Raw genomic sequence first — 13,305 nt, forward strand, 5'->3', positions numbered from 1 at the left:
TTCGCCTCCCCGCATTCGGCATCGATTGGGCGGGTGAAGGTTGCAAACAGCCGATGTTACCGTCACCTTGCACTTTTCGTTGCGTTCCCGTGGAACGGGCTCGCTTCCTAATCGTGAAAAAGAAGTAAAAAGAGGAGCAATCAAAATTAGAATAACGATGGCAATTTGCAATTCAATCCTAATGGTAGCTTCCCTATTTGCCATGGCCTATCTTTTATCTATTATTCTAATAATTGTTATTGTTACGGCTATCGCCACCTATCTCTAGATATGAATTATATATGTCTTGTAGATATAGATAGATAGATATAGATATTTATTCTCCCTATTATAGGTAGATAGCAACTCCAGAAGCAAAACATAGAAACGACTAGACTATTAAACTAAAATCGTACTAAAAAGACTTGAGGAACACGCGACTCAGTGACTTGACACACGATTCTTTTACCCTAAATTATCGTTTCCTCGATTATTTTCTTTCTTCAAAAAATCTTTATTTCAAAAGAAAAAATTTCAATTAAGGTATCACTTCCATTCAACCTGACCTAGTTTAGGGTTATTTGCAGAATTCATTTTGCCAACTCTGGGACTCTTAATTTTCCCCGATCGGCAATCTGTTGATTCGTTGCAGTTTCTCCGCAATTTCCACTCGAGCTCGCACTTGGAAAGACAAAGAGAAAGCTCTTGGTTGATTCCCGCTGTACCTTCTCTATTATTATTGTTATTTTCTTTTTTATTTATTTATTTATTTTCTCTTTTTCTTTTTCTTTCACGATTTGTACTCTCAAGTCGCCTGATTCTGGTCAGATATAAGTGAGTGAGTGGACCAAAACAAAAACCCTGACTGATACCAAGTCAACGCAACATTCCCCACGATAACAAAAATAAATAAAAATAAGGTACGTCTTCTTCGCTTTCCTATCGAACATCATGGCTTTGTCTCCTTCCCCACTATCAGTTCGTGGATGTGGTATTATTATCATCTATGGTGGTATCCACGGGTTCTCTACACTACACAACTGCCCATATGGTGGCTTGAACCTCACAAGTATCAGCTGGATACGACTTTGAGTCCAAACCCAAGATTCTCTCTCTGGGGTCTGTTCTGGTTTGGCTATTAATATCCCCCCCCATATTTGTTTCTCTATTTCCCTCTTCTCCCTTACCCCAGATTGAGATTCCCCAACCCAGTCACACCACAACAAACACTGGTGTTATCTTGTGCTACTCGCCTCCAGTTTCTTTGACTTGTATATATACCTCTTCTCAAAAGGTAAAGACATCTGACCTTCTTGTCTTCACTTGTTCTCATCCACTTCTTGATTTGTTTGTTTCGACACCATTCAACCACTTTACTTGTCGCCGGTAATATCCTATTTTTTCCCCTTGTTATTCTCTCTCTCCCCTTTTAGTTTCTTCTTTTTTCTGAGTCTTTCCCTGTTTACATTTGCAGATCTATTTACCCCCTTTTCCCTTGCCTCTCCTACATTCTTCCTGCAAAGCTTACTTACTTTTTTTCACCACCACCTCATCGCCCCTTCTGATTCCTTCCTTTGATCCACTCTTGTGCATTAGCATTCCATTGCCAGGTACTGACCCCTGTGAAGGTACCCCTACTCTTCCAAACGAGCTCTTTATTCAGCTTCTTCTTTCACAACCCCTTGAGATCCCCCCTTTTCGAATCTCCCAAGCAATGGGTAACTCAACAGCGGGAGATGACCATCCCGCCGAGAAGGAGATTCCTGCCACCACCTCGGATCCTGAGGCTGGCCAGGACTCCTCCGTCGTTGGGAAGCCATGGATGTACAAGCCCTTGAAGATTGGTCCTTTGACCCTGCCCTGGTTTGCGTCGCCGATGACTCAACTCATCCTGGTCTCCTTTGTTTGCTTCCTTTGCCCCGGTATGTTCAATGCTGTTAGTGGGCTGGGAGGTGGTGGCCAGGTCGACCCTACCGACGTCAACAAGGCCAACACCGCTCTATACAGCACGTTTGCCGTGGTAGGCTTCTTCGCTGGTTCCATTGCCAATCGCATTGGCCTCCGCTTAACTCTGTCCTTCGGCGGCTTTGGGTATTTCCTCTATGTGGCATCGCTTCTCTCATATAACCATAACTCGAATGCCGGCTTTCTGATCTTTTCTGGCGCGCTTCTCGGTGTCTGTGCTGGGCTGTTGTGGTGTGCCCAGGGTGCTGTCATGATGAGCTATCCGCACGAACATGAAAAGGGCAAATACATCTCGATCTTCTGGGTCATCTTCAATCTCGGTGGTGTGATTGGTAGCCTGGTGGGTGTTTATTCTTACGTCTTGGCCTCATCATCTAGGTGCTAACGGTGCGCACAGGTCCCTCTGGGTCAGAACCTGCATTCTACCGCTGGTCGGGTAAATGACGGTACTTATATCGCCTTTATGGTCCTTATGGCTGCCGGTTTTATCCTTTGCTGGGGCCTGTCGGACTCAAAGTATATTTTGCGTGAGGATGGTTCACGCGTCATTGTCATGAAGAATCCCTCCTGGAAATCTGAATTCAGAGGTCTTCTGGACACCCTACGCACTGACTATTATATTATCCTTCTATTCCCCTTGTTCCTGTCGAGCAATTGGTTTTATGGCTACCATTTTAATAGCGTCAATGGTGCCTATTTCAATGTCCGTACGAGGTCTCTTAACAGTTGTCTTTACTGGCTCATGCAAATGGTCGGCGCCTTCGTATTTGGTTTTACTCTGGATATGAAGTTCTTTTCTCGGAGTATGCGCGCTAAAATCAACTTTTTCTTACTTTTCGTCCTCACAATGGGCATTTGGGGTGGTGGATATGCCTTTCAGAAGCAGTACACCCGTGCGGAAGCTCCGCTCGATAAGGACTGGTCCGAAAGTGGCTACGTTGGTCCTATGTTTCTTTACATGTTCTATGGTTTCTACGATGCTGCCTTTCAAACCTGCGCATATTGGTTAGTTTCTTGCCTTTACCCAGTCTCTCCCGGACTGGCTTTATCTATCAGCACCCCCCTCTCCAACTTACCAACTTATTAATATGAAAAGGCTGACAAAATATTCGTGCGACACAGGTTCATGGGATCTCTTACCAACAATGCTCGTAAATTGGCAAACTTTGCCGGTTTCTATAAGGGAATCCAGTCCGCTGGCGCAGCGGGAATGTGGGCGTAAGTCACCGAGAAAGCATATCTTTCAGGTTCAGACTCGGTCGTGAAACCTTGCTAACAACTACCTTGCACAGCTTGGACCTTGATAAAACCCCTTTCATGACTGAATTTGCCTCTTGTTGGGGCCTTCTCCTTGCAAGTCTTCTGATCGCCTCCCCTGTCATATTCTTCAAGATCAAGGATCATATTGACATTGAAGATGATCTCAAATTCTCCGACGAGACAGCTCAGGATGTCATGGGTAACATTCCGATGGAAGAACAGGCATCTAAGAAGGCAGAGGAGAAGCGGACGTCTGTCGCTTGATTTCGCCTACTGTTCGCTGTTTTGTCTTCTTGTGTGTGTGCGTGTGTTTTACATTTAAGGTCAATAGGAGTTGATCTCAATTATGATACGTGTTGGATAGTTTCAGTGGTGGTTGTTGGGGGGCGGGCGCTCAGCTCTAACTTTTTGATGAACCGTTGGATTTGTTTTTCTTTCCAAACGTAACTTATGATGCTAGTGCTCACTAATGGTTAATATATGAATGCGACTCTATTTCTGCCTCCTAGCAAAGCTGCTGGTTTGGGGGAATTGGTGTGTTGTGTAGGATGGCTTTCTGTTCTGACCAACGCAAAGTGGTTATTCTACAGCTGGGTATACGCAGTATATCAGTACAGACCGGCTCCTATAACAGCACAAGAAAAATTAGACTGGAACCTATCCCATTTTACCGACAACTGAGTGTTCAATCAAACTCCGTTGCATGTGCATGTATGTACATGGAAAACATCATTCTTACATGCATCAGATATCATGATGTCATATCATACATACCCTTTGCTCCATGGCGACCATTTATGACATCTACCATGCCATATAGTAAAATCACCAGAGACCAGCACTGGAGGTACCAGTCGCTGCAGATAGCGGCACAGACGACTGGGTATGGGTAGCCGTCGCCGTTCCATTCGTCTTATGGCCGGGCCAGATCTTCTTCTGACCCTCCGCGATATCCCAGCCAAAGATGGTCCGGTTGAACAACTGGAGAGAAGCGACGGGCTGATAGTAAGGGACTTCATGGCCTGCCTCGTAGACACGGGTGAAAGAAAAGTTCCCATACTCCCGAGTTTCCCCGTACTCGACGCCGTTGACTCTTAAGGGGACGTATCCTGCGCTTCGGAATTGGGCGGCGTGGGTGTACTTCGCGGCGAGGGAGACAGCCTGGCCACCGAACCAGTTGCAGATGTAATCGGCGTCGCCGTAGACGAGGGAGACGCGCACAGGGAGCGCGAGGAGCTCCTCGAGGTCTTCGATGAAGTTGGGCCAGACAAAATCGCCCGTTTGCTGGAAGGCGTAGTAGACGTCGTTGTTGGACTGGGTGTAGTTGATGTTGACGCCGATGGCATCCATCACGGAGTCCTTTGCTAGGAACTTAGGGTAATAGCTCGGTGGAGTGGGGTCCTACACCAGTTGTTATTGAGATTCTTAGTTAAAGGTACAATGCGTGCACAGCATGATATGCGATGTACAGACTGGAGACTGACTCACCTCGTAAGGATGCCGGATGTCGTACACGCCCCGGCCGCTAAATGAATAGTATGGTCCCTCTGGCTCTCCTACGTTAGCGGTTCACGCCCATATTATCATACAGTAATAGGCATTGAGTTTTTGACGCGGGTACATACCAACATTATCCCGGCACATGTTAGTGGCCTCCGCGCAGAGGGCGTAATCAGCCAACGCGGAGCGGTTCGTTCGTTTGCATGTAGAAATAAGATCCTGGCAGCCACTTGGCATTTGGTTCGCAAACTTCATGTAGTTATAGACGGTCTCGTTGACCTGTTCATGACAATAAATAACTGTGGGAATATATCGAGAAAAAAGAGAAGCTCACAGCTTTAATGCCATAGGTGTTGTTCACAGCAAATTCAGGGTAGTATGGGGCCTGTGGGCACGAGTTAGAAGCTTTGCCTGGGGAATATTTTGTCGGCGGTTTCGATGGCATACCTGGATCGCCTCGTCGATGATGCCGTTGATGATACCCAGAGAGTTGAAGTTAAGCTGGATACCCTCGACAGTGCCGTTCGCAATTCTTTCGTTCTGCTCGTAGAAATAGCTGAAGAACTACACACATTAGGCTTGCAATTATTAAAGATACTGCCCCCAATAAAACTTACTGCTGGCCCATAGTGTCTGTAGGGTAAGCGAGACCTGTCAGCGCAATCGCTACAGCAGTTAACCCCCCTGCCGAAAGACATCACTTACCCTCCATAGCTCTCCGTCCAAAGACTAAAGTCTTTAGACTTCACCCTAGAGTCCAATGTCGGTAGCCCACCGAGGAAGCCTTGGAGGATCTCCCAAGCGGCCTCTGCAGCGAGGTTGGTAGTATCTATCGTCATGTCAGTTGGTGCAAACTGATACGTAGGAGTAAAGCTGTACCAATCAGAGTGGCGTCAATCTTTGGGTACCGGCCCTGAACTCCGGCGAAGCTCGAATTCTCAACGACCCCAGTAACGGGATTTATGGAACCATCGACCGTGTCGCTATAAGAAAAACCTAAAGGCAGAACATAGTTAAAACATGGGAAGGCCATAGCAGGAGAGGGTGTTTCAGATCCATACCAACGCCCAATGGCTGGGACAAAAATAGTAAATTGGAGACCTCATTCCACGAGTGCGGGTTGATGTAATCATTAAAGGTCGAATTAACGTGACAAGGGCCCAGCTCTAACCCACAGGGGTCAGTAATTCAAGTTTCAAACAGCAGTCAACAAAGGGTGTCGAACAAACCATCGAAAAGACCGATCAAGGAATCACTTCCAGGACCACCATTCAGCCACAAAGTGATAGGTGCAGTCTCTGGGTTATAGCGGGCCTCGAAGAACCAGAAGAACGTATGAGAGTCGGGTGAGGTATCGACATATCCAGAGTAGGACTTGACGCCCGGTGTAGTCTCGCATACGCCCTCTGCACCAGGTTCCTTGTATCGTATGGTGACATTGTTTGCGGTTGTAAGGGTCTTGACCCCCGTGGGATTCTTGGGTAGCTGTCGTCTACCGACAGATGCTGGGGTACTCCCTAAAAACGACGGGCCAGCTGCAACCAAAGGTAGTAGCGAAATAAACACGTAGCCACGCATATTTACTAGGCTAAGCCCAGTTCACTGTTGATTCTTTGTTCGGTGTATGCGCTATGTATATATGTATACAGGGACAGCCGCTTGGAGCGATAAGCAAACCTACAGATGACCCACTCGCAGTGTCCTCAGCTACCGGTAGGTTGACGTTCAGAGGAATATACCCCGATTTTATATGTAGGTGTAACGGAATTCCAAAACCGAACCATGGCCCACATGGTGGGAGGGGAATCTATATGCAACCATTGGGGTCTTGGATGCAATGTACGAGTATCGGATTGCTAGATTGACTAGTATAATACTAGTGGTATTCCCGACATATGCCGTATGACTTGTTTACCATGAACGAGGTGCACGGAATATTCTGAGCAAAACTAACCTTGCAGATCACTTCATAATATTCCGCGTGCGGCATCGCTTTTCACGGCTCATTTCCACCCAGGACTTCTTAAAAGAGCCGCATCCCGCCGCTTATCGCAGGATGTAAATGGAGTTGCCTGAAACGGAGAGGATCGACACGAATGAATCTATTGACATGGCTGCTTCTTATACCCCGCAATAACCAGCGGTGATCATCTAGGATAATTGATTGGAGCAGGGAATTCTCTGCTGAGGTACCTCGCATCGAGGCTAACAGCGGCGTTGGGGCCAAGGAGAGACAACGCACAGGAATACGGTGCATGCATTCGTACTTTGTAGGTATTATACCTGTAGAACTGAGTACATAACTATGTACCTTTGATTAGCCATACTGGTAATGGGTCCCCATAAAATATACTTACTACTCGGTAAAGTAGTCAAGTGGGAGAATAGAAAATTCATCGGGCCCAACTGGATCAATGGGACAATGAAACAAGACGGAGACGGAAGATTAAGCACGATTCAAGCCAGTCAGTGATAGGTCTAGGTTACATACTGTATATTTCTCGTTAAGAAATCACTTGTTTTTGAAACTCAACAAAGCTTGGCGGTGCTTATTATTATTTATCATAGTGTCATCTTGAATTACTTACTGTATTATTACTATCTCACATCATTAAAACATTGATGTGAATTAATTCAAATCACATCACTCGGATCATTTCCCCTCAATATCTCTCACTCACATCCAACCCTCTCTTCCCTTCCAGCCCATCCTTACAGGTGATCGACAGGAATGAGAAACAGCTGTTTTACACGTCCAGAGTGAGAATGTGGAGTGAGTATCTCAAGCTTCCTGATACAGTGGGTAATAAAAAGGCGACATCGGTCTGGTTTCGGTTAGCATGATTACTTCTACTCCCTCAATAGAAAGGGAAGGTCGATGAAGATAGACCCAGACGCCCTGAGTCCCACAAAACTGCCTGTCGATCCTTCCTCCGGAGTCCACGGAAGCCAAGGCTCGAACAGCATTGCAAGAGATACGAGACCGGATGCGTGTGAGAACCCAAGGAGGGTTGCGGCACAGAGTGGCGGCCCGCGGATCGATCGGTTCGGTCGGAATGCTATATCTCTGCTTTTGGTCCGACTTGTGTCACAAGTTGCATATCGGGTGGAGAATTTATTCACCGCCAATTGAAAAGGTACCAACAGTATGAAGGTTTGTCATATTCCTCATTATGTACTTTTTTTCCCTCGAATAATCTCTATACAATATAAACACAGTTGTTCTCACAGAGACGTGGAACCGACATAAATCACATCCAAGAATGCCGTTACACATGATGCAAAGAAAAGAAACTCCCCAGCCCATGCTTTTGAAAGCATCCAACTAAAATGAGTTGACGGAAAGGAATTTACACCTAGCCCCATAAATATATAATCCGACAAAAGAAAAAGGAAAAATCATAACACATAGCTTGTTATAGTCATAGATTCAATCCAAGCTCGGCGTCGAGATCGGGGATGCCGTTAACCTCGGGCCGTGGTGGCTCGTTGGTCCCCATATTCGTCGAAGTGCGATCCTCATGGAGGTGCCCATCGCCTAGGCCGGCCAAGCCAACTGCTTTGCTCTCCGGTCCGAACAGGTCCGGAACGTTGTCCATAGGGCCGATATTGAAACCATACTCCTTGCCATTCGGATTTCCATGGATGGGGAGACCGTCGTCGGCTGTGAACAAGTCCGCACCAGTGTCATCAAAGTTGATCAAAGCATCAAAATCGTTCTGAGTCACCTCTGCGTCATTCGCCAGGTCCATGAGTTCGCTAATGCTTAGATCAGAGTCCAGATTTGGAATAGCGAAAGCGTCCCGATGGTAATGTGGGTTAACGTTGTTGGTACTGCCGTTTTCGCTGCCGTCGGACGGTGGCGGGGTCGAGGCGAACCCTGAGGCCTCCCCGGCCTCGCCAGCTAGTCCGGCGCTACTGGTCTTTGGGTAAGTCAGGTCAGGAATCTTCTGTGCCAAAGAATCTGGGGGCGGTGTCAATGTATTTAGCCGAACAGAATCGAACACGCTACTAGTTCGCGCTTGTACGTCTTGCGGCGCAACTGTAAGTTGAATGCCGGCCTTGCGGATCGCGGCCTCCAAGAATGATGTTGCAAAGTCGGCCGACGCGTAGATCTCCCTCAAGCGCTGTAGAATGCGCATGCATTGGTAAAATCGCTGAAGACTGACCATCCGGACGTTGGGATCGCTAGACTTGATATCAAGAAGATGTATAATAACTGCGGGCAAGAGGACTGTCACACCGGTCGTAGGGAAAAACCGAGTTAAATCGAGAGCGTGCAGGTCCTGAGCAATGCTTGTAATCTCGACCGCAGCAAACCGAACCTTGTTCCTAGAAATGTCCTGCAGCTCCGCATCCGTGGATGGGAAGGGCATGGCAGGAAGAACCTGAGGCCGGTGCAGTGCGCTTGACGTTGTCAAATACACCATCTTTAGGAGCGCCCGATGAGAATGTAAGACTTCTTGTGCCTCGGTCAGTTTCGCGGGGGCCATCGAAGCGTATTGAATTTCTGACGGAAGATGGGCCAGCCAGTCTTCCAGTTCCTGATCGCATCGCCGAACCTCGAATGTCTCTGCTGCTGACTTCTTCGGGACCAACATCATGGTTGTTTCCATCGTACCGCCGAACTTATGGCTGAGCACCGAGTATTGTGCCGAGAGGACGTGGCTAACACAGAGACAAAGCTTCGCCTTCTCAATGAACATGAGCGCAAGCTCTTTCTGGTGGTTCATATCCTGGAGGATCTCCGAGCTGCCGACCATGTTGACAATCTCCGGGGAAAATGGGTGGAATTCGAAGTCATCGAGGGTCAACATAGGAACATCACAATCGTCATCCTTGACCCGCATGGGACGTCTCATTCCCAAGGCGATCAAGCGGTCGCGAGTGTAGGTGCTCCACCAGATGCGCTTCCACATTCGCTGGCGTCGGACATCCATTCGAGAATTACCTGGGTCGCGGTGCAAACCGATTGTATGTGCCAAAGACAGGCTGACACCCATCCAGTGCCAGGTATCTTTTTGATCGTCTGGGGTCTCATACCAGTAGGTCATCAACAGCAGGGACTGGACGAGAGAAATTCGATCCACCTCATAGTCAAAATCGTACAAGAGCCTGGCGCGTTGGAAGAAGGCTTTTCGAGCTACCTTCCGACTCGAGTATCCGGCCGCTTGAAGGTGCTTCAGGTCGACGAAGGCGGTACCTGCAAACATCACAGCCTGGAACAGCAAAAGACTCATACGGCGAATCCCATCATTCTGCACGATAGTTTGCAGGAAGTCCTCCAGATCTAGGAGGGGCATGTACGTATGGACGTAATGAATGTAGGCCTTGAGCAGCTCGTTCCGCAGTGGCACATCAGGCACCGTCAATGCGCCTTTCATTGCCAAATAGTCAATATCCTCCTTCTGCAAGCGGGGCGGCAATCCTCGGATATAATCGGGCAAAATAATGCCTCCAGATCTAGCGTTCGCGAATGAAGGATCTAGCAGTTGTTGGATCTGCGACGTGACATGATGCAAAGGCATGGTGGCGGGCACCGCAGGATTGGGCGCCATTCTTCTTCGAAATTGCTCAGCTCCGGCGCCAATTCGACTAGCTTGACTTTGATCTATACATGGTGTTCCTATCAGCACACATGTATCCAAAGAGTATGACCTCCAGGTAGAATACGAACATAGAAGATGTGGCATATGTTGCCCCTGGTCCAGATCTACAGAGCGCTGGGAAGGAGATGCCGGGGCAACGTCAGAGAACCCATGGCATTCACTGAGTCTCCTGAGAATACTTCCACCGTCGTCGGGGACCTCAGCGGGTGACTGAGAAAGCTGATGGTTGGCATTGTCAACTTCAACACGTGATTTCCTGAAAAGTGGTAAAGTAGCGCACTCGAGGTTAGCCCGTGATTCTGCGACAAGTGAGGCAAACGGGACATGTTTTCAGTATGGACGAACTTTCTCCTTTTGCTCTCGGTGACAACGCAGTCTACTTGATCAAGGCGACAATTTGTACAGGGAGAGCCATTTTCAACCACATCACAGCGAACTTTCCGAGCGCGGCAGCAACAACATGCCTTGGATGCCCTCCGTTTTACAGGACGGGCATTGGCAGGGAGATCCGCCGTGGAAGCCTTTCGCTTCCCCTTGGCCTCGTTCTCGGCCATATTACTCGACGTCGACGATGCAGCGAGATTAGTCATTTTGAAGAATGCGATGTCAATTGATCCCAGTCATCCGTTAAATGGTTCAAGCAAAGGTTCGTATGGGTTTAATGTTCATATAGGGTAATATTGTCAAAGAGACGGAGAGAGTGAGAGGGCGAAAGATATTATGACACGAGGCAAAAGGCAATAAGGAGGAATGGGTGGGTGGATCAAGGAACACAAAACAGAAGGATGAGTGGAGAGGACCTTTATTCTTTCTTTTGTTTTATAAGAATTTAAATTTTTTTTCTATAAGTTTGGAAACTGGGGAAAAGAAAAAGGACCACATTCAAACCTTTTTCGTCCAAGGGGACGAAAAAAGAGGCGAGACCTGGGGTCGGGGAAGAAGGAATGTTTAAGTAGTTCGGATTCATATGCAATACGTCCAACATCGGTCGGCGTTGGGGTTGACGATGAGCCCCCCAGATCCACACCATCACAGAACTTGCCTCCCCCGGACCGTGACCATATCCATAAATTCAGAGGGTTTCGATACTAATCGGTCATCCATCCAGTTCCACCGAAATGGCGCTAGTCCCAATTGTGGATAGGTATTTACCTCACGCTTGAACTAATAGGATTAGGGCGGCCTAAGTTCGGCGGGGGTGGATGGTCAATTTTACTGCTGAAGATTTGATGTTGAGCCACTGGCCGGCTACTGTACCCATCCCCGCCACCTCCACCCAATGGCGGTCCGGAGGTTACTCCACTTCTCGCAGCCGTTTCCACTCCCCAATTGACTTAGAAGCCTGAAAAATATATAATAAATAGGTAAGTCCTCTGGATACCTACGCTCTGGCAAAGTGAGGATTCTCCACTTGCCTACCGTAGGACTTGCAGCAGCGCCAACCAGAGGTACATACCCGAAATAGTGTCCATCGGCCCGGTCACGTTACTTGAAATTGGATCCCTTCCTCACAAGACTATGCCCGAAGAGGATGGTACATGACTAACCGGGGTGCCGATTCGGTCCCTTGCAGTGGCCAACAACAACCACTTGATAACAAAATGAAAGTTCGAAGACAGGTGCGTCATTTTGGCACTTGTCCCCGGAAAAAATTCCGTGTCTCTCAAAGAATAAAAAAATTAAAAAAAAAAGGATTAATATTACAATTATTATTAGTATTAACAACTTTTTATATTTTTTAATTTTAATTTTAATTTTTCTAACTGGCCTCCCTAGAAATAAATAACGTTTTGAAGTCAAGTTGGCTCTCCGTCTACTCTCAATTCTTTGTCATTCCGGTAGGAGCATCTTACCCAATGAGGAAATTTGCTCCCTTTGGGGTTTCTTTCTCGTTTTACCTTTCAAAGATAGGCAGATGGTGGTTTGAGCCCCGAGTACATTTGGCAACTGTGGCTTCGGATTAATTGAACAACAATGTGACTTACCAGGCATGTAAAGTAAAAATTAATTATCAAAAAAAAATCCTCCAGTGGACCGAGGTTCGCAACGATTATTCCATCAAATTGGAAATCTTGACCCAGACCGGGAGGATATATGGTTGATGAGGGTGATCCTATAAGTGCGGAATAATAGACTTTCTGTGTGTACAACCCACATGATTATTTAAATATTCAGCTTTCATAAAATTGGACCCTATGTAGTAGTGGAGATACCTTGGAGTCTGGACAGGCAGTGATGATAAATGGGGATGATCATCTACTACTGTACTGAGTATCCCGCAAAAATCCGCATTAGATGACCAAATTAATTTGCCGTGAAAGTGGACCAGTACCATCTACTATAATAATGGTCAATGAAGATCATGGAAATTATCTTCTCTCCTTATTTGCTATGCTTCGGAACAGTGTCACGGTCCCTGTGATTATTGTTAGTCTCGTTAGTAACGATTATAACATTTAGCTGTCACGGGACTGGTGGAACTAATTCTGGTAGTAAAAGTTCCTTACGTACCCCATGGTCATGATCCACCTTGCCAGCTCCGAGTATGGGCAGCAGCCCGATCCAGGTCCCCCGATGGAAAATTATTTCTAGCTCGTACAGGGATGATTTTGTGTGCCCCCTCAAAAAGGAAAGGTAGCCCCACGCGCTGATTTACAGGTATCATTAGGGCTCTCGAAATATGCTAAAATAATAGTAATAGTAGTAATAATAACAATACGGAGCAGAACCACTGAAAGGGGCTTTCAACCCAAGTTCAAGGCATAGAAGTGCAACTAGAAAAGATGGGACTAGGTGTAGTATCACTTTTCGCAGAATGACATCGTCTCGGACGATTTATTTTCTTGCCTTTGCCTTGGTCTTTGTCATTGTCTTTTCTTTCTCTGGTTTTAATAAATACAGGGATCTATCTCATCAAGCTTGATGCGTAGTAGATAGTAAGACTGTCGGATCGAATGGAATTCAAAACCCCTTGCAAACACCAAAGCTAAAA

The 13,305-nt window shown here is 46.9% G+C and overlaps 3 protein-coding genes across 3 annotated transcripts; 1 reads left to right on the forward strand and 2 right to left on the reverse strand.

The window, feature by feature from the left end:
* Nucleotides 1-1,693: 1,693 nt before the first annotated feature.
* BDW43DRAFT_302600 (unc-93 family MFS transporter) lies at nucleotides 1,694-3,468 on the forward strand (the record flags this gene model as incomplete). Its single annotated transcript, XM_032045271.1, has 4 exons — nucleotides 1,694-2,284; nucleotides 2,342-2,949; nucleotides 3,067-3,162; nucleotides 3,237-3,468. 4 exons carry the CDS (start codon nucleotides 1,694-1,696, stop codon nucleotides 3,466-3,468), a joined length of 1,527 nt encoding a protein of 508 aa, XP_031896993.1.
* Nucleotides 3,469-3,748: 280 nt separating this feature from the next.
* BDW43DRAFT_169201 (S10 family peptidase) lies at nucleotides 3,749-6,504 on the reverse strand. Its single transcript, XM_032038709.1, has 10 exons — nucleotides 5,934-6,504; nucleotides 5,766-5,870; nucleotides 5,584-5,700; nucleotides 5,410-5,533; nucleotides 5,322-5,337; nucleotides 5,152-5,268; nucleotides 5,039-5,089; nucleotides 4,830-4,983; nucleotides 4,693-4,751; nucleotides 3,749-4,605 (listed from the first exon to the last, which is right to left on the reverse strand). The coding sequence occupies exons 1-10, from the start codon at nucleotides 6,280-6,282 to the stop codon at nucleotides 4,030-4,032; spliced, it is 1,668 nt and encodes a 555-aa protein (XP_031896994.1). The 5' UTR covers nucleotides 6,283-6,504; the 3' UTR covers nucleotides 3,749-4,029.
* Nucleotides 6,505-7,981: 1,477 nt separating this feature from the next.
* On the reverse strand, nucleotides 7,982-11,022 carry farB1 (putative C6 transcription factor (Ctf1B)). Its single transcript, XM_032038710.1, has 2 exons — nucleotides 10,659-11,022; nucleotides 7,982-10,569 (listed from the first exon to the last, which is right to left on the reverse strand). The coding sequence occupies exons 1-2, from the start codon at nucleotides 10,901-10,903 to the stop codon at nucleotides 8,127-8,129; spliced, it is 2,688 nt and encodes an 895-aa protein (XP_031896995.1). The 5' UTR covers nucleotides 10,904-11,022; the 3' UTR covers nucleotides 7,982-8,126.
* Nucleotides 11,023-13,305: the final 2,283 nt, after the last annotated feature.

This window comes from Aspergillus alliaceus, assembly GCF_009176365.1.
Source record: "Aspergillus alliaceus strain CBS 536.65 unplaced genomic scaffold BDW43scaffold_45, whole genome shotgun sequence".
Lineage (NCBI taxonomy): Eukaryota > Fungi > Ascomycota > Eurotiomycetes > Eurotiales > Aspergillaceae > Aspergillus > Aspergillus alliaceus.